Below are 19,650 nucleotides of genomic sequence, written 5' to 3'. Positions count from 1 at the left end.
GGGGTTCTTGCTCCCAAATTAATTGAACATACAAGAGCTTAAACATTAACCCCCTGGAGCCATCAGCTTGAAAATACATAACAATGAAGACACTTACTAAATGTCTTTAAAAGCAAATATTGGTAATCGTGTTGATGTGGCAGTGGGACGTGTATCCTGTAGCCTGGCTATGAGGATGAGTGTCTCTCAGCAGTGAGGTCCATGCAACCCGCACTTTTATTAATTTATTAATGCTTTATTTAGGGTTTTATTTTATTATATGCAAACGAAATAGATGATTTGAACCATCGCCACACACAATTGAGAATGGTATTGAGAGTAAATACATTCACGGTATTTATTAATCATAGGTTTTCCGGTTCAGGTCTGAAAATGGATCTCCAGTTTCCTTTTTAATTATAAATGGTTTGATTATAAAAATTAAAAAAAAACGGTCATGGCATGTGGATCGCAGATCTGAATGTCATGGTCCATTGAGCAGCCCGGCTGCTCATCCTGCTTCTGATGAAGTCTGGCTGGAGTAAAAAAAAAAAAACTGTTGTGCTTTCAGCACAGATGCGGGTGGTGCGCCAGGAGAGGCATAGACTAGTGTGTGTGGTCACGATTTACTACGCAAAATATTTCGTCATGACCTAAATCGCCTCGGAATTTCACTGGTGACGTGAAGCGGATTATCTTTATGCCACAAGAAGCTTGTAATACCACTAAAGTTGCAAGTTTGCATGTTGGAGAGCACGCGCAAGGTTTTGCAAGAAGTGTTTTGTGTACCTTCAACTTGCATTTGCACCTGAGGTATGTGAAAGAGAATGAGAACAATTGGATGCCTGTATCTCCATCAGTGCAAGCGTTTCTCCGAGCGTCCAGTGACGGACTCTGGCTGCTCAAAATCACTGCGCACGGCACACCACCTGAATAAAGAGGCTCTGTTTCGGCTGTTTTCCGTCTGAGGGATTTGGATATCTTTTAAGAGCTACTTAGCAATTAAAGCACATTATTTGACGCATTTGGACAGGTGTGAGTGTAAATACATCGTGCACGCAACTGGATTTCCGACGCGTTGGGCAGGATTCAGCACCACGGCTGCGGACAGCTCCCGTTCCCCCGTGACACACGTCTGGATGGCTGCTGCCCGGGTTTCTCTGTCGTTGCTCTGATCCACTCTGTTCGCGATGGCATCTCACGGGTTTTGGTTGATGGGTGCTGAAAACGCGTCTGGAAACGGCAGTCAAAGCCCGAACACTCGTAAGTGACATGACGTTCAAACAGAAGCTTGAACATGTGCAGCATGATTGTGTTTCATGTATTAGTGGCTGTGAGACAAAGAAATGCGACATTGTTTTGTCAATGTTAATTTAAAACCTTGAAATGTCAGTTTTGCCGTATGATAATGAACAACAGAATTTAGCTTGGTATTTTAAGGCCAGTTCCACGCCATGGATTACTGGTGTTCTTAATGGAAGTTTTACGAGGGATATGGTGTTCAAATCACACGCGCTTGATCGTTTCAGCCAGAGCATGGTGTCAGGCGGCGGCCCAGAAATTCTCCGGAGGCATCGGCTCCAAATTATGTGGTAGGTTTATTTTTAACGTGGTCCAAATGTAAAATATGTATTTGTATCTGACCTACTTTCCCAAAAGGTGATATGGTTGTAAACAGCCCGAGATTGGAACATTTCATGTTTTCATGGTTCTAAAGTGAACATTTAAAGCTTGTTTTTTTTTTTTTTTTTTCATATTTGTTATTTATTTCTTTATTTAAAAATCTAGACTCTGAAAGGCCCGAAACAAATTAGGTGCAGTTAAAAAAAGAGAGAGAGAAAGAAAGAAAGAAGGAAAGAAAGAAAAGAAAAAAAGTGTGACTTTTTTTAATTAATAGAGTAATCGTTTATTCTGTAGCTCTGTTAAATGTCGGGGAGGCTGAAAAAACAGCTCAGGCTCCAGTTAAACCAGAGGATGGGTCAACATCCGAGAGCTGCGGCTGTAATAAACCCTGTAACTGCTCCAAAGACACCGTGTGTTTCTCTGATCTCTATTCAACAGGTAAACTATATCACGTCGCTATCACAACTGAAAAACGGGCCAAATTTTGGTTTCGTGGTTGGTTATATTGGTTATGTTTTTCCACTTATTTATTATTATATTTCTAGTTATTTTTGTTTTGTAGTATGTCAGACTTTATTATTCGTTTAAAAGCATTGTAATATATAAGCCAACATTTTTACATATCTATTGATTGTGCACGTCGTCTTTTTATTTTTTTTTATTTTTTTTTATAGACCCTGCCTGTGCATTGTAGTGGATAACATTGTTATAATGTAAAAATGTAAACTAACGATGCATTTCGGAAATGTTGTCCTTGGTTTCTTTTTCAATGTTAAATGAAGCTGTTTTACACTTGATTCAGTTATTCTAATACAACTGCGTTGTTGTTTACAGATCTTTTACCTGCACTGAATGGGGACGCGAAGACTATGAATTTCCTGCAGGAGGTTGTGGATATAATGCTGGCTTATATAGCGGAATCTTTTGACAGGTCAACGAAAGTGATCGATTTTCACTATCCAAACGAATTGCTCCAAAGGAATAATTGGGAGCTTTCGGACGATCCCGAGACTCTAGATGAGATTCTGATCAGCTGTCGAGCCACGCTAAAATACGCAATAAAAACTGGTAAAAAATGTCATCTGTGATTTGTAAGCAATATACATCGTAAAAAGTGGCATCCTGCGAATGTTACCTTAAAATAGTTATTTATATTGTATCAAACCTGTAAAATGCGTTGTGCTGGTACAAATCAATGTATTTATGTTATTTCAGAGATGTTAAGCTATATTTTTAACTGAAATTCAAACCAATTAATACAGATGTTACCATATCACCCCAGCGTAGAAATGGTTTTAATACTAGGATATATGTTATTGTGTATTGCATTATTCATCTTCATTACATATCTTTAGGTATAAGCAAACATACATTACATAAATTCTGCTTCTCTATTGTCTCGCAAAATATATAGGCTATTTGTATATATATATATATATATATATATATATATATATATATATATATATATGTCTGTGCCTGAAGGCGAAACGAATCAGACCAGAACATGACGTGATATTAAATGTATGCGTCTAGGGTCGATTTTATTTGTCTCTGATGGCATTATGACTGGGGGGCATTATTTTGAAAAGTCTTTTTGGGAATAACTATGAATGCTCAGAAAGACTGGTTGATTTCCTTGCTGTCTGCGCCGGTCAGAGATTCATTTGAGCTCCTTCTGAAGTGGTTCACATCAAGCCACAAGTGACTATTAATAGTGAGCCATAAATAGATTATAGATTGCATGAATGCATGAATATTCTTCTATGTAAAATGTATTAATTTTACATTTTTTCACTATGTTATCTATACCTTCAGCACACCCCAGATATTTCAATCAGCTCTCCACTGGGTTGGACATGGTTGGGTTGGCTGCAGATTGGCTAACCTCCACTGCCAACACCAATATGTGAGTGTGTGTCTCCATCCATTAAAATACAAAGAGCAATATTTTTACATATTTATTGATTGTGTCTGTATACTGAAAAAAATGGTTAAAAAATAGACCCTGCCTGTGCATTGTAGTGGATAAAATTTCCATTCGCATTATTTTGGCTAATGAATTAAGACCAGCAAATATAAACTCCACTTTTGTCATCTTGTGCCATTCATAGAAAGAAAATGAGATTAGATTTAATCTAAGGAATTAAATGTTAGATTTAGCAGATGCTTAAAAAAATGTGATAACATTGTAATAACAATGTAACAGCTTTTGTGGGGGTTTGATTCAGCTTTGTTAAATTGGGAATATTAAAAATCAAATGTTATATACAGTATATCATTTTATGGGAGGAAAAGTATCTATCTGTCTATCTATCTATCTATCTATCTATCTATCTATCTATCTATCTATCTATCTATCTATCTATCTATCTATCTATCTATCTATATATATATTTTTTTTTTCTTTTTTTTTTAATTCACTTCAGAAATAGTTAAATTTCCACCATTGTTTTAAGCTGACAGTGACACCCTGCTGTATAACCTGCAGACTGTTGCAGAATCCCCTCAAACATCAGAGGCAAAACAGGTTGTTGTGATGTTTGCTCATCCTGACATTTTTTTCTGGCTTGTGTAACTGGGTCACGTGATCTCTGTGCAAAAAGGTTTACCTATGAGGTGGCTCCAGTCTTTGTGCTGCTGGAATACGTCACGCTAAAGAAGATGAGGGAGATCATTGGCTGGCAGGATGGCCGCGGTGATGGAATATTCTCCCCAGGTAAGCAGCTGTCAATCTGCATGACCTGCCTTAATATGCGCTCTGTGAGTGCAAGCACAGGAATTGACTAAAGGTGTGAAGTTATTAGAAGAAAATGTCTCCATTAATCTTTGATGATCTTAAAAAAAAAAGAAAGGCAATATCAATTATTTGTGTTTTTGGGTTGTAAAATTATTATTCAACAGTGAATATGATTCCAGCCACACCAGTAAAAAAATAAAAATAAAAATATAAAAATATATAAAAAAAAAATATATATATATATATATATATATATATATATATATATATATATATATATATATATATATATATATATATATATATATATATATATATATATATATAGTGTGGGCAGTTACACCAGAGTAAATCAGGGCCTGAGTAAAAACTGACTGAGGTCAAGCTTTACCTGTGATGGAATGAGAAGTTTACTTTATTGTCCTCTAGGTGGCGCCATTTCCAACATGTATGCCATGCTGCTGGCTCGCTATAAAATGTTCCCTGAGGTCAAGGATAAAGGAATGTCATCCGTACCAAGACTGGTGGCCTTCACATCTGAACATGTATGTCCGTCTTATTTTTTTTTTTATCATTTTATACTAGTATATATATTTTTTCTTTAAAGACAGCAAAATTGCATGGGATGTCATTTGCCCATTATACTGTGTGTGTGTGTGTGTGTGTGTGTGCGCTATTGTTTTTGTGACATATCAGGACACAATTCTGTATAATGACATGAGTATGACACAGGGTTTACAAGAAGAGGGTGACTTCTGAGGACATAACCCATGTCCCCATTTTTCAAAACGCTTATAAATCATACAGAATTATTATTATTTTTTTTATTTTTTTTTTGAGAAAGTAAAAACGTGAGGGTTTCCTGTGAGGGTTAGGGTTAGGGTTAGGGTTGGTGAAGGGCGATAGAATATACAGTTTGTATGGTATAAAAACCATTACGCCTATGGGATGTCCCCACTTTTCACAAAAACAAACGTGTGTGTGTGTATGTGTGTGTGAGTGTATATATATATATCGTGACAGAGATTTATGTTTATGTGCAGTTTAGTGCATTGATGATTGAATTATGCCTTTCAGAGCCATTTCTCAATCAAGAAAGGAGCAGCCGCACTTGGAATTGGTACAGAAAGTGTCATCTGTATTAAAGCTGATGAAAGGTTAATCTGAATTACCACTACTTGATGCACAATTGAGAAATGCAAGTCTTAACATCATAATCGCTAAACCATATGACTTCTTTACTTCTCTCATTTCTTCTAGGGGTAAAATGATTCCTTCCGATCTTGAGAGGAGAGTTATTGAAGCCAAGCAGAAGGTAATTTAAATGAGAGTGTCTCCATGACCCCCTCATGTGTCTCTTTTGGGTCAGTTTAAATAATCTTCGTGGTCCTTTGGCAAAATGGACCCTTGAATAATGCACTGATTTCTTTCTCACAGGGATTCGTGCCGTTCTTTGTCAGCGCCACAGCTGGCACCACGGTTTATGGTGCCTTTGATCCCCTGATTGCTATAGCGGACATCTGTAAGAAGCATGATATCTGGATGCATGTGGATGTGAGTAGATCTGCTTCCCTGAACTTACATGAACTTCCTGAATACTTCACCTGTGAAATACAGACAGTGGACAGGGATCCAAGAGTGATCTCAGTTTTGGCACAGCCTAATTATTGTTCTATTGGGACAGAACTGAGGACCTTCTCAACTTTACTCCATTAGAGCTCTTAAAGGGGTTCTATTATGCCCTTTTACAAAGTCTTGATTTGGTTTTTGGTACTAGAATAGGTTTTCACTCTTGAACCTTTGCAAACATGAATTTAACATGACATTTCACAGTTTTTTTAAAGAGTATATGGACTCCAGACCTCTTATCCCTTTTTGTGTATTCCATTAGCAGGAATTATTTAAATTAGTAACATTACGACTTCACAAGAACACACTGTAGTCCGAGAAAGCCATTTGTTTTAATTCTTGAAAAGTGTTTTCTGTTAAAGAAAATATCTTCTTTTAGAATGGACTTTGAAAAAGTAAATTGAATCCTAAAAATCAGCTTGAACATCTTAAAAACTCGAGTTTCCTAACAACCAATCTGAACAGCATATAAGCTGTATAGATATGTCCTAGTAACATACCCAGAACACCTCAGTTAGCAAGGAAACACTTTGCAATGCCCTCCCACCACCCATAATTTTTGGTTGCAGCATATTTTGCACAAAAATAATGAAAGGTGGCATGGCAGGTGAATTTAGCAAGCATGTATTAAATGGCCTCCTTTAGATGTGTAGCATCATCTAACTATTTCCTATTAGAGGAATTACATTCAATTAGTCTGTGTGAGTCTGTACATGTGTGTATTCATTCTAATGGGGCTGACAAGATTAATAGCGTTATCCTATTCCTCATTATTATTCATTCTCTGGTGATGCTGTCACCTCTGGCATATTATGGCGGCATGTTGAAGCTCAAACACATGCATTGCTTTTGACTCCACTCAGCATCATTAATCTGACCTAAAGGCTGCAGCTCTACAGTCTCAAATGGGCTGAGAATATAATGTACAAACACACACACACACACACACACACACACACACATATATATATATATAGCTGAATGTACTGAAAACGAATGTACAGTAATATCTACTTTTGGAAATATAATAAAGATCAGTATTATACTTTGGGTCAGACCTCATATATCTGTATATAGTATCTCAAGATTAAACCTTTTTAACCATGAGAAATACCTACATGTTTCTGTTTAATAAAAAAATTGAACAATGTCTCTGTGTTTATACAGGGAGCATGGGGCGGAAGTTTGCTAATGTCCCGGAAACATCGGTGGAAGCTGAATGGAGTCGAGAGGTCAGTACATTCTGCAGTTTATATGGATTAAATAAATGTCTTGCTCAGTCATGAAACACTATCCATGCACTGATTGGTTCTCTCTGGACTGTTGCAGCAGCCTATCATCTGCACTTCTTCATCTACATAACTCTTCAGTATTCTTATTTAACTAGCCATACACGGTCTCTAGGAATCCTCCTTTTTAGCCCTCCTCCTCCCCAGCACCACCTGTCTAGAGCTGCTATGTTTTTTGTTTTTGTTTTTTTACTTTAAAGTTTGCCGCAAAATAATTCCTGATATCTTTATGTCTAAGCAGGTTCAACAGAGCAAGCATTTGTACTTGCTCAGCAATGTAGCATATCTAGTCAGTCAAGACCAAACACACCTCAATTCTTATCAATAAATGCTTGTGAAATGTATGTATTCATGGCTGAAATATTAGTCCACCAGTGGGTTTCTTTTGACTTGTTTCACTGCACAGCACAGTGTCTCAGGGAGAGATCTTAGCTGAATCAAAATAAGTGATTATATAGCTATTCATTTATTTCAAGGACAATGTCTTGGTATTTTAATTATTTCCTGTCTAAACCGAACCTGACAATTTTAGGGCTAATTCTATGACCTGGAACCCTCATAAAATGATTGCCTCTTACGTCCGACATTACAAGAGCGCTGTCCAAAGTGAAGGTGCTGAGTTAGGTTAGTTGGCATCGATTGCTCAGTAATCGATTTTCCACTTCACGCGAAGGTGCAATACAGCGTTAAAAAAGACAACACGTTCTATGCAAATGAAACATTCCTCAAATTATTACAGTAACATTTATTTTAACATAGTTTAAATTATCAGTAGAATATAGACTATAAATTAAATTATCAAATGGTCAGTAATATGTTCACACGATATGTTGTGACGGTTAGACTAACCGGGTATCCCTTGCTAATCATCCACCCTCCTAATCCCATTGTGCCACTTGTACCGCATCTTGACATGGGTTTAACGCCTTCTAAAAATTATGTAATACACTTTTATATTAATGGTAAGGTACTTTACAATCAGAATTGATTGGCAAGCAGCTGCAGTTACTTCTATTTAATGCGGTATTGATTGCCATTGGTTAATGTTTTAAATAAAGCAACCTATCTACAATGAACAGAGAGAGAGAGTTAGATACAGAATATGGTGGGGAAGCAATATAAAAAAGGGCTCCAAGCTTCTCGTCAGAGGAACTTGAAGTTTTGCTGGACCTTGCCACCAGGTCGGTGATCACTCCCGCATGGCCGCGTATCCCTTTCGCGATATGTACGCCTGATCAATCACTGATGGATTGGCGATAGGGATGAGAGTGTGTGCCATCACCAGGATGTAATCCCCGGCATGGCTATATATATATATTTTTTAATATAGCCACGTCAGGCAAAATGTCAAAAGGGCTTAAGTTTTGCAGAATAAAAAAATTGACATGGACTTAATGGCTCCGCATCCGGCTCCGTCTTTGATTCAATACAAGGACACGTTGGAACTGGACACCACCATGCTTACCCAATTATAGATCTTAGCCATTTAGAGCCAATTTGAATTTTAATTATCAAAAGTGATTGCCAATTCGCTTCAATTACATTACGAAAAAGCCTAGGCTAATTACCACCATATTAGTTCTGATACCACACAAAGTCAACTTCATAAATAGGCCTGTATCCATTGCAAACATAATTTATTATGAGTCTTAAAATGTCCATAACATAATATCATTGTTGAACCACAATATTGTCAACATACCATAGTTTGACACGTACTGCGCTGCGCTGATTTCTAAACACTGAACAAGTGACATCTGCCAGCAAATGCTGCTGGGGGACTTAAAGTCACTTTCCTAAACAACCTTTTTAATGACTTTTAAATGACTAAGGTTAAGCCATTTCATTTTTTTTTTTTTTTCTGACCTTTTCATGTTATGTGTTCCAGGGTCTGATGCAGGGCTGCAATCAGATGCAGGCCTGTTATCTGTTCCAGCAGGACAAGCACTATGATCTGTCCTACGACACAGGTGACAAGGCCCTACAGTGCGGCCGCCATGTGGACATCTTCAAACTATGGCTAATGTGGAGAGCTAAGGTATTGTAGAGATTCATGTTTTGTGTTTTACAGCTGCAAAATATAACATGGGCAAGTTATTAATAATTATTATAAAGTTTCTAGTAGTATTCAGAGTTAGCAATTTTAATTTTGTGTAATATGATATTGTGCTGCTGTATTAAGCAGTATGCTAATATGAATATTATTTTTATTATTGCTGCTTCAGCATGTGCACTGTGCACAGGAATAAAATAACCAAGATAACTGGATGTCATTTCCCGAATTAAAGTAGTAAACCAATATCCTATCCTCATAAAAAGTGAACATTTACTATCAGCACATTTACTGGGCTGCTAGCCTGCCTTAAACAACTGCTATAAGGCATTTGGGACAGAAGTTCATCCTTATTGTTTGATTGCTATTGAGGTTTATTGTGTTATCAGAATGGTCATCCTTTTTCTCCTCTTCTGAAGGGCACTATTGGTTTTGAGGCTCAGATTGACAAATGTCTGGAGCTTTCAGAGTATCTCTACAACAAGATCAAGGACAGGGAAGGATACGAGATGGTGTTTGATGGAAAAGTAAGTCTTATTAGATATATTTAATTCTTTTGGCATTGTGCTGCATCTTGTCATCAGTACTTTTTATGTGGTAGAGACTGAGAGATTAGAAAGTAAAGGAAATTTGGTGAATATTTAAAGAAGTAAACAGGCCTTTTCTGCTGTTGTTTAGTTTGAGCGAACAGAAGGGCACATAAAGAGGGCACATAAATGTACCTAGTGTTATAGTCTGTGCATTGAGTACCCTCAGCATATTACCCATAATAATGGCAATAATGATGTCACAATATAGCCATAATAATGGACAGACCGAAATTCTGACATTTTCTGTTTTGTTTTGTTTTTAACAGTGAGGTACTGCGATATTATCTCAATATAATATAACCCACCCCTGTATGGCATATATTAAAGTGGGCTCTTGTTTAAATATGCTGCAATGTTGATTAGACTTCATGCTGATGGTCAAAAGTGAATGGGTTGAACTAAAAATGAAAATCAAACAATAAATCAATCAAATCTTACCCAAAACTGAACAGTAGTGTATGTGTTCTGGAATTTTTTTTTTTTTTTTATACGTAAAATTTAATGTGGTTTATTTCAGAATTATTTAAATGTATTCGGAATGTTAAAAAACTATTCAAATTAAAGCAGTTCATTTCATCAATTCCATTTATTCATAAATTATTATATTAAACAAAGATCCCCACTGATTTTAAATGCAGGTCCTGTATTTCTAATAATTTTGTCAAATGCGGAACTGATTGTGTGCACTAATTCATCTATCATGAGATGTTTCACCCTTAAAATGACTGAGCAGTCGTTCGGGACTCATTTCAATGTAAATTGTGCCTGGTATAACAAAATGATTTGGCTGGAGGCTCCTTGCTGAAGTCAGGGCAGTGCAGGGCGAGGAGGGTTGCAGTGTTGCAGTATGATCGAATGGCATTTAACAAAACAGTTCAGCTTTCAATTTCATGTTTAGCAAGCTCTTTTTGGTTTCAGCAAGCTGAGGTATGGCTCAATCTGTGTTTTGTCTCCGCGTCCCACCATCTGAATTGCAAATGAGTCCTTTTCACTGGTGCATAGAGGCATTCTTCTCTACTGTGGCCCCTGGAGCCTCACAATGAGGATGAGGGCCTCTAATGGACTGTAGTGTCTGTCTATGAGCTACCTGCTCAACCGCTAAACGTCCTCACAGCAAAGCCTTTTGATTGAACAGATTACATGGCTGCTTCCAAACTGATGGCAACAAAAATTCCCATTATGGCCCCAGACAGGCTGAAATCACATATTCTGTCACGGATCTTTAATGGACTCCCCAGAGTGCTCTATTTATGCAAGCGTGTGTTGTATGTGAAATCGAGTGATAGGTGTGTGTATTGTGTGAATGTAAGCTGATGCTATCTGGTGTTCTCATGTCCTTGCAGCCTCAGCATACCAATGTGTGTTTCTGGTACCTTCCACCGGGCGTACGCTACCTGGAGGACAAAGTGGAGAAAATGAAGCGTCTGCACAAGGTGAGAAAAATTGGATTCGATCAGTTGATGCGAACTGAGCTTTGACATTTCAGAGGATCGCATATTGCGTTTGCAGCAGGGGTACAATGAAAGAGTAACAAAAGAAAATAAACTTGAAATATTATAAATTTCTAAAGAAACTCTAAATAGGTACATAAGTGTGCTGTGATACAAGTGTTACATTTATCCATTTTATTCTTCTATTATATGTGTTGATTTTGTTTAGGCCAGATTAGTGTCCGTTATGATAAAAACGTGTTAAATGCGCACTTGTAGTGTGCTTGTTAATTGAAATGTTCATTCAAAGTAAATTTTTAATAATTATGTTTTAATCATCTTTTTGAAGATTAATGGACAAAGTTTTATAAGAAAATGTCAAATCATTCTTTCTACTTTAAAATTTTACACGAGTCAATTGTTCTTACTTTGTAATTATTTGTATAATTTGCATTATTTCAAATGTAGTTTCACTGAGAGAAATCAGTTTCAAAGTAAATCATATATATATATATATATATATATATATATATATATATATATATATATATATATATATATATATATATGTATATGTGTGTGTGTGTGTGTGTGTGTGTGTGTGTGTGTGTGTGTGTGTGTGTGCATCTCAATAAATTAGACTGTCGTCGAAAAGTTTATTTCAGTAATTCAACTCAACTTGTGTATTAAATAAATTCAATGCACACAGACTGGAGTAGTTTAAGTCTTTGGTTCTATCAATTTTGAACCAGAAAAAAAAAACTAAGATGACATCCCTGCAGTGATGTCATTGGAGGGGGAGGGGCTGCTCATCAGGTGTCCTTTTATTGGCTGGCTGCTCTTCAGTCACTCCCATGCCAACAAAGCTCTAATCAGCTATTAGGCTGAACAGATGGTGTTCATGCTAGTAATTCAAAGAGGGTCTCTATCAAACCCTACCCACAAACCCCTCCTCATCTACCTGAAACTAGAATGCTTATGCTTTGACTTTTACATGAAACTCTTGAGTAGCATGATAGTCACATAAGTGAGTGATTTTATGGTGTAGGAACGCTACAATGCAGTATTTTATTATTTATTTATTTAAAGACATATAAGTAAAGACACCGGACAGGTTCCAGTATATCATGGCTTGTTTCATAGAGATGGAAAGGATTATAAGTCCTGCTGTTGATAATACAGTAGCTGGGCACCTGGAAAGGTTTTATGAGGAGGTGAGTGTAATTATGTGGCGATGAGCAGTTGTGTGCGTTTATTCAGATTACAGTCCCACATACTGTACAAAGCTACTGATCTAATCAAGCTTGTTCTGCTCAAGCTAAGTCAAGAACAGAACACCAGGAAGTATATGGAGCCAGAAGAGTCTCAATAAAGATAAATGCACACACTACATTCACATATGCACACATAGGATTCATACATGCACACACATAATTCATAAATACACACACAGGATACACAAATGCACACAAAATTCACATATGCACACACAAAATTTAAAAAGCACAGAAGATTCACAAATGCATACAAAATTCAGAAATGCACACAAAATTCAGAAATACACACACAATTTAGAAATGCAAACAACATTTACAAATGCACTCATGATTCACAAATGCACAGAACAAAATTCAGAAATGTATTACTGATGCACACACACATACATCTTGATTTACAAACTGCTTGCGGTCTGTGAACTTCACTGCATTTGTGTGTGAATTTTGAGACTCCCTTGACTTGGCTCAACACACAAATGCCTTTTTTTAAACAGGGAATGATCTGCAACCAATCAGATATCTCCCTTGTATTAGCCAATCACAAGAATGCACCCCACGTGGGGGATTGTTTTCTTATAAGCCAATCAGCGAACGACTCACTTTCCTCACGCAGCGAACGACTCACTTTCCTCAGCGAACGACTCACTTACCTCACACAGCCAGCGACCCACTTTGCGCAGCGAACGACTCACTTTCCTCACGAGTCACGCAGCGAACGACTCACTTAGCTCACCCAGCGAGCGACTCACTTTCCTCAGCGAACGATTCACTTTCCTCACGAGTCACGCAGCGAACGACTCACTTTCCTCACGAGTCACGCAGCGAACGACTCACTTAGCTCACCCAGCGAGCGACTCACTTTCCTCAGCGAACGATTCACTTTCCTCACGAGTCACGCAGCGAACGACTCACTTTCCTCTTGCAGCGGACCACTGACTCAGCCACTTTCCTCTCGCAGTGTCATGATTCTGCCCTTGTGTCCTTGATTTTTCCTAGTCTTGAGGCAGGATCATGACAGACCCTTGTTTTGTGTACAAGCGCATGGCCTTGTCTTTGGGCCATGTGCTTGTGTTGTCTTGTTCCCTTGCCCCGCCCCCCTTGTCATCCTAGTCGTGTCGTGATTGTCCTATCTGTAACACCTGCCGTGTCTTGATTAGTTCCCCTATTTAGATCTCCTAGTGTGCTCTGTCTTGCGTCGGTTCATTGTACTACTTATGTGTTTCACATTTGTATTCCTTCTGGTCAGTCTTGTGAGAAGTTTACCCTTGTAACCCCCTTTGAGAAGTCTTTGTATTAACGTGAGTGTTTGTTTGTAGTTAGTGTTTAAGAGTTTGTTTGTCATATCAATCCTGTCCTGTTAAGTTGTTTAGTTTCTGCCCTAGCTGTTGTTTTCCCCCTCGTGGGTTTTGTTTTCCCCTTTTTGTAATAAACCCTTTGTGTTGAGAATCCCTGTCTGCACTTGAGTTCCTCCTGTCCCCAGACCCTGACACGCAGCGGACCACTGACTCTCTCTTCATGTAGGGACTGAATATTATAATAAAAGTGACTTCTATATTGCATCCAAAATAATATTTAGATATATTTAAATATTCAAAAAGGTTTAAAAAAATTTTTATTTTACTTTCATTATAATATTTCAATAAAATTAAATAATTGCCTATTGCAAATTTATGAATCCATGGTTAACTTATTTTCTGCAGTCACTGGGCTATATGTATTGAGACATTTTTAAATTTATATTTTGTAAAAAATAATAAAAATTAAACCTGAATTGTAATCTAAACATCTGTATTTTCATACAATTTAATACAATTGCTGTGTGAACACGTTCATGTGATTGGCTTATAAGTAAACAATCCCCCCACATGGGGTGCATTCTTGTGATTGGCTAAAAGAAGGGAGATATCTGATTGGTTGCTGATCATTCCCTGTTTAAAAAAAAGCATTTGTGTGTCGAGCCAAGTCAGGGGAGTCTCAAAATTCACACACAAATGCAGTGAAGTTCACAGACCGCAAGCAGTTTGTGAATCAAGATATATGTGTGTGTGCATCAGAAATACATTTGTGAATCTTGTCCTGTGCATTTGTGAATCTTGAGTGCATTTGTAAATGTTGTTTGCATTTCTGAATTGTGTGTGTATTTCTGATTTTTGTGTGCATTTCTGAATTTTGTATGCATTTGTGAATCTTCTGTGCTTTTTAAATTTTGTGTGTGCATTTGTGAATTTTGTGCGCATTTGTGCATCTTGTGTGTGTATTTATGAATTATGTGTGTGCATGTATGAATCCTGTGTGTGCATATGTGAATGTAGTGTGTGCATTTATCTTTATTGAGACTCTTCTGGCTCCATAGGAAGTATGCTTATAAGGAAGCACTGGAGTAATATATTACTGGTTGACATTCTGATTAGACTTTAGTCTAAAGGACTAAAGTGCTGCAATGAATTCAGCTGGAGCTTATTAATGTACAGACTCTGCTTTGTTATGAAGATAATTTGAGTCTTTATACAATATTAAACTCTTCTATTAATATAACTTTTATTATTAAATGTACAATCCAAATAAACGCAAAATTATCAAGTGCTTTGTATTATTAAAATATTTCACAATTAAAAAGTTTGCTCATGCTTATGTTGTTCCAAACTTGATTCTCTTTCTTTTTTGTAACCCAAGATACGATTTTGTCTATACAATGAAAGCAAAACACATTCTGGTGTTGTTTTGAGACCCTTTTGACTATCATTATATCATTTTCTCTTACAGGTTGCCCCTGTAATTAAAGCCAGAATGATGGAGTATGGAACGACCATGGTGAGCTATCAGCCCCAGGGAGACAAGGTCAACTTCTTTCGTATGGTCATCTCCAACCCAGCTGCTACCTTTGCAGACATTGACTTCCTCCTTGAAGAGATTGAGCGACTGGGACAGGACCTTTAAAAACTTTACATGCCAAAACCTCTTATTCTTGTGTCCTTGGATGGAACGGATATTTGTTGTGAATGTAACGGTAAAACTTTGATTCCTCTTTTCCAAAGTCATATAAAGGTAGTATGATATGAAAAAAAAATAATAATTTAAAAAAGACAATTTGAAAATATCTAGACTTTAATATTGTAGCATTGTTGTGAGCTTCATGCTCTAAAGCCCTGTAAAAGTGTTAATGTCTGCTTTTACTGTCTATCTTAGCGATTTTTGACATGACTTTGTTTGTTTTTTAGTTTTTTTTTTTATGGAGAATATAAGGAGTTATTTGCTTCTATTCAGTGCAGGATTTAAGTTTCTATTTGGACCGTTATTTAAAGTGCCAGATTACAGACTATATTAGTAGAGACAAAACCACTTAATCAGACCTAAAGCTTTGCATTCACAGCGAATGTGTGACTTTTATCGATTAAACAAGATACAGAACCATAGGTGAGTTTTTAAAACAGTTTTGACCCGCTGTATTGAGTGTGGACATGAAGTTTGTAGTTGGAACTAATTAACATTATGTGCAACAACAAGCACAAATATTATGGTGCACTTTTAAATGATATTAAAAGGAGGCTGCCAGCATTTATAATGAACAATAATGTTATATAAACATGTCTATACAGTAGCATATTATATGCTACTCTAGTTCTAAAATTTGACAACATTTTAATTATAATAATAAATACAAACAAAATTAAATGAAAAATAATCTTAGGATAAAATGAAAATATTCTTGGCTAATCTTGTTCGCAGAATAAAAAGCTCTGTAAAAAGGGAAATTTCCTTCCCTCTAATAATGTGCAATATTCTTTATTTCTTTACTGGGAACTTAATATTTGGAAAAGTGCAATCGAGCAATTGAATGGCAGTTGATTTTGGAAACTTTTGGTAGATGTTCCCATTTAAGCAAGAAAAATAAAAATAAATATTCCTCCTTTCAACAATGTCCCCTGCAAACAAACAATAGCACTTACATATATGTATTATATTACCTACTGTATTTGTATGACAAATGTACCCTATATAGGCTTTGTAGTAAAACAGTTATTACATAATAGCAATATATTTCTTAATTTACTGACCCATTCGTGTAAAAGTATAGGTATTTCAGGGTATTAAAGAGCTAGATTTAATGTTATATATAGATTCCAAAAAGAAGAAAACATAAGCATAATTAGGGTTCTGCCCTATGATAGTATGTAAATAGTCTTTTTAGATGTTCTTGACCAAGTACATGTCTATGTGAATACATAACTGTATTGTAAATAAGGCAGAGTCTATTTGTGTGGTAAATAATATTATTTTCTCTATTCAACAAATATTTAATTTTAAATGGTAGATACATTTTGCTTGTGCGTGCGTGTGTCAGATTGTGTTGAATGTGATGACTTATGTAACTGCAAAGATGAAAGACTAGGCTTTAAATCTACTTGAAGCCACTGCATTTTAACTCCAAATGATTATTATTGCGCAAATGTTTGGTGGTTGTTGGAGTCATTTATGAACCAATGCTGGTTGTATTTGTGCCCAAGTGATAAACTTGTGCCAGCTTGTATTTTAGTGTGTTTGTATCTGTATTGACTTAGTATTAATTGGCAGTATTGTCTAGTTCTCCTAAAGAGAAGCCTGTGCACTTTAGCTTATATGTATGATGATCTGTCCAATGGATGCTCTAAGTGTGATGTTTTAAGAAACAGAGAGTTGTCTGAATTTGTCCCAGCTTGGACATGCATTTGAGATGAGAGTTGCTTTAAAGCTGAAATCCTTTGTAGACTTGATAATGCCACATTACTACCTGTATCCTTACAGAACGTAATAGTCCCAGCTGTTTCTTGTCTTAGTTGGTCTCCCAGCCTGGGATGTGTTTCCCAAAAGCATCTTAGTTAGAACATAGTTTGTCGGTATCAACATTTTAGTGTTTCCCAAATCTATAGTTCAAGCAAACATTCACAAACGGCATCACAAAATTGTGTGGTGGAACTACAGCTCTCGACCTGTGGTTAGAAGCATAGTTTCTCGTTAGTTTGACACAAGGACTTGGATCATGTAATTGAGAAAAATCTGCAAGCTAACAAATGCTACAATCTATATCTTTCATTCCAAACTTATACAAATTTCATTCAATATGAAATGTTTGTTTAGAGAAATAGAGCACCATTTTTGAAGAATGTGCATACCTGCTCTTGTACCATGAAGAGAAACTGCGAAATAACAGAACAGAAAACAATGGAGCAGTCCTCAGATGCTATGTGCATTATTTACAGGATTAATGAAATTAATTTGATCTCAATCTGATTAACTGCCAGAAATTATCACTCCACCACCTACCTGACATTATTTATGACAGTTACTTTGTGGTTAGAAAGACTTGTCTTAAGTTTTTGGGAAAAGGTCATGACTAGTTTCTACAATGATTGCATCATCCAAAGGTGGTTAAGCAATGAGTTATGTCATTGTACGAGAAACACCCCTGGTCAGACAGGAAGATCCACTTAAGATAATTAACCATGGTTTTATTATAGTGAAAGTGTAGTGACCATGTTTTTTGGTAGATTGATTACCAATTGTATAACCACAGTTTTACTGCAGTTACCATGGTTGGTGTAGCAAAACCATGGTTAATTTGTGGTAACCATGATTTAACTACCATTGTTTTTTGTGTTTTGTTTTTTTGTTGTTGTTGTTTTTTTATCTGCATGTAAAGCCATGGTTAATTTTCATAATGATAAAGCTGTTTTTTTTTTCAGCATATAAGGAATACGAAGTTTCATCATTTTCGCGATATGAGTGTTCTTTCTGTCCCTTTTTTTTTTAGAATCAGCAAGCTGTGTCACATAGCTGGTACATCTTAAGCTCATGTAATCATGACAACATCCTCACTATGGTAGTCTTGGAACGCCAACTGTGCCGTCTTTCCCCTGCTGCTACAAACCTGCTCTCTTTGCACGTGCATGAACGCCTTGCCTTCTGAACTTGTGAAACAAAATCCCAGATACAGTGTGTGTGTGTGTGTGTGTGTGTGTGTGTGTATGTATGTTTAATGCAAACTGGTGATAGTTTTAGTGGCAATATGGATAGATTAGCTTCAAATATATAATACACTGTCGCTAGCTTGCTCACTCCTTGTTAGCATTATCTGACATATTTATCTGCTAAGAAAGCATGTTCAGTGTGGCTAGAAGTTGTATGCTTTTGTGACCGAATCTCGATCTTTCGCTCTGTCTTTCGCTTTGGTTGATTTCCGCCGCTTTAATATTAGCATGTATAGTTCCTTGGCATGTATCTATAAAGTCTTTATGTCTATCTATCGCACTCTCTTCTTCATGTTTCTCTCTTTCCCTTGCTTTGCCATGTAGCAGCTCTCTGACCTTTAAGAGCAGTGTTTTCCCTGCTGTTTCATGGCTACCCATCATGTCCATCAGTTTGTCGTATGAGGAACTCGTGTGTTGTCATGAACTCAGTGAATTCTTTTTTTGTTTTTTTTCTCACCCAACATTGTTTGAAAGTACAGTGATTGTCTGAGCAAATGACGTTCAGATGAGATACAAACAATTAGTGTGTTGAAATGATATAAAGAGTGGCAAATAAAACAAATTCATTGTGTTTTACTTTCTTGGGAAACACCCAATAAAAGTTACTACCGAACAAGTTTGTCAATTTGTTTGTTTGGCTCTTCTGACTAAGGGTCCTCCCAGAATGGCATAGAAACCATCTAACAATGCCCTTATTTGTTCTCTTTTATTGTAACATAATACATAATTTATGATTGTTTTAATATTTATTAAAATATATTGTACTTAAGAGTACATTTTCAAATACTCAATTGCATATTATTGTTTAGATTTATATTTTAAAACTGTTACAAGAGCCCTTCCTGGGCCTAACATGGGGGAACAGGAGCCCTTCCTGGGCCTAACATGGGGAACAGGAAGAGCTGGGGCCCACCAGGGTGGAGCAAGGAGCCCCCTCAGCTCAGTAGATGGGATAGAAGACCACTAGGGTGGAGCAGAGGACCAGCACAGCTGAGCAGATGAGACAGAAGCCCACCAGGGTGGATCAGAGGACCA

The 19,650-nt window shown here is 36.8% G+C and overlaps 1 protein-coding gene across 1 annotated transcript; it reads left to right on the top strand.

The window, feature by feature from the left end:
* Positions 1 to 361: 361 nt before the first annotated feature.
* On the top strand, positions 362 to 19,224 carry LOC113065995 (glutamate decarboxylase 2-like). Its single transcript, XM_026237543.1, has 16 exons — positions 362 to 1,242; positions 1,509 to 1,571; positions 1,897 to 2,040; positions 2,437 to 2,670; positions 3,421 to 3,511; positions 4,209 to 4,321; positions 4,772 to 4,887; positions 5,420 to 5,499; positions 5,603 to 5,657; positions 5,780 to 5,896; positions 7,139 to 7,203; positions 7,793 to 7,874; positions 9,149 to 9,298; positions 9,733 to 9,840; positions 11,247 to 11,336; positions 15,374 to 19,224. Exons 1-16 carry the CDS (start codon positions 1,170 to 1,172, stop codon positions 15,545 to 15,547), a joined length of 1,755 nt encoding a protein of 584 aa, XP_026093328.1. The 5' UTR covers positions 362 to 1,169; the 3' UTR covers positions 15,548 to 19,224.
* The last annotated feature ends 426 nt before the right edge of the window (positions 19,225 to 19,650 follow it).

Source organism: Carassius auratus, chromosome 49 (assembly GCF_003368295.1).
Source record: "Carassius auratus strain Wakin chromosome 49, ASM336829v1, whole genome shotgun sequence".
Classification (NCBI taxonomy): Eukaryota; Metazoa; Chordata; class Actinopteri; order Cypriniformes; family Cyprinidae; genus Carassius; species Carassius auratus.
Note: the sequence above shows the minus strand (reverse complement) of the source record. Positions and strands in the feature narration are given on the sequence as shown.

Coding starts and splice junctions, on each gene's coding strand:
- LOC113065995 (XM_026237543.1), top strand. CDS start 1,170: ATGGCATCTCACGGGTTTTGGTTGATGGGTGCTGAAAACGCGTCTGGA. Junction 1,243..1,508: donor CAGTCAAAGCCCGAACACTC/GTAAGTGACATG, acceptor TGATCGTTTCAG/CCAGAGCATGGTGTCAGGCG. Junction 2,041..2,436: donor CTCTGATCTCTATTCAACAG/GTAAACTATATC, acceptor TGTTGTTTACAG/ATCTTTTACCTGCACTGAAT.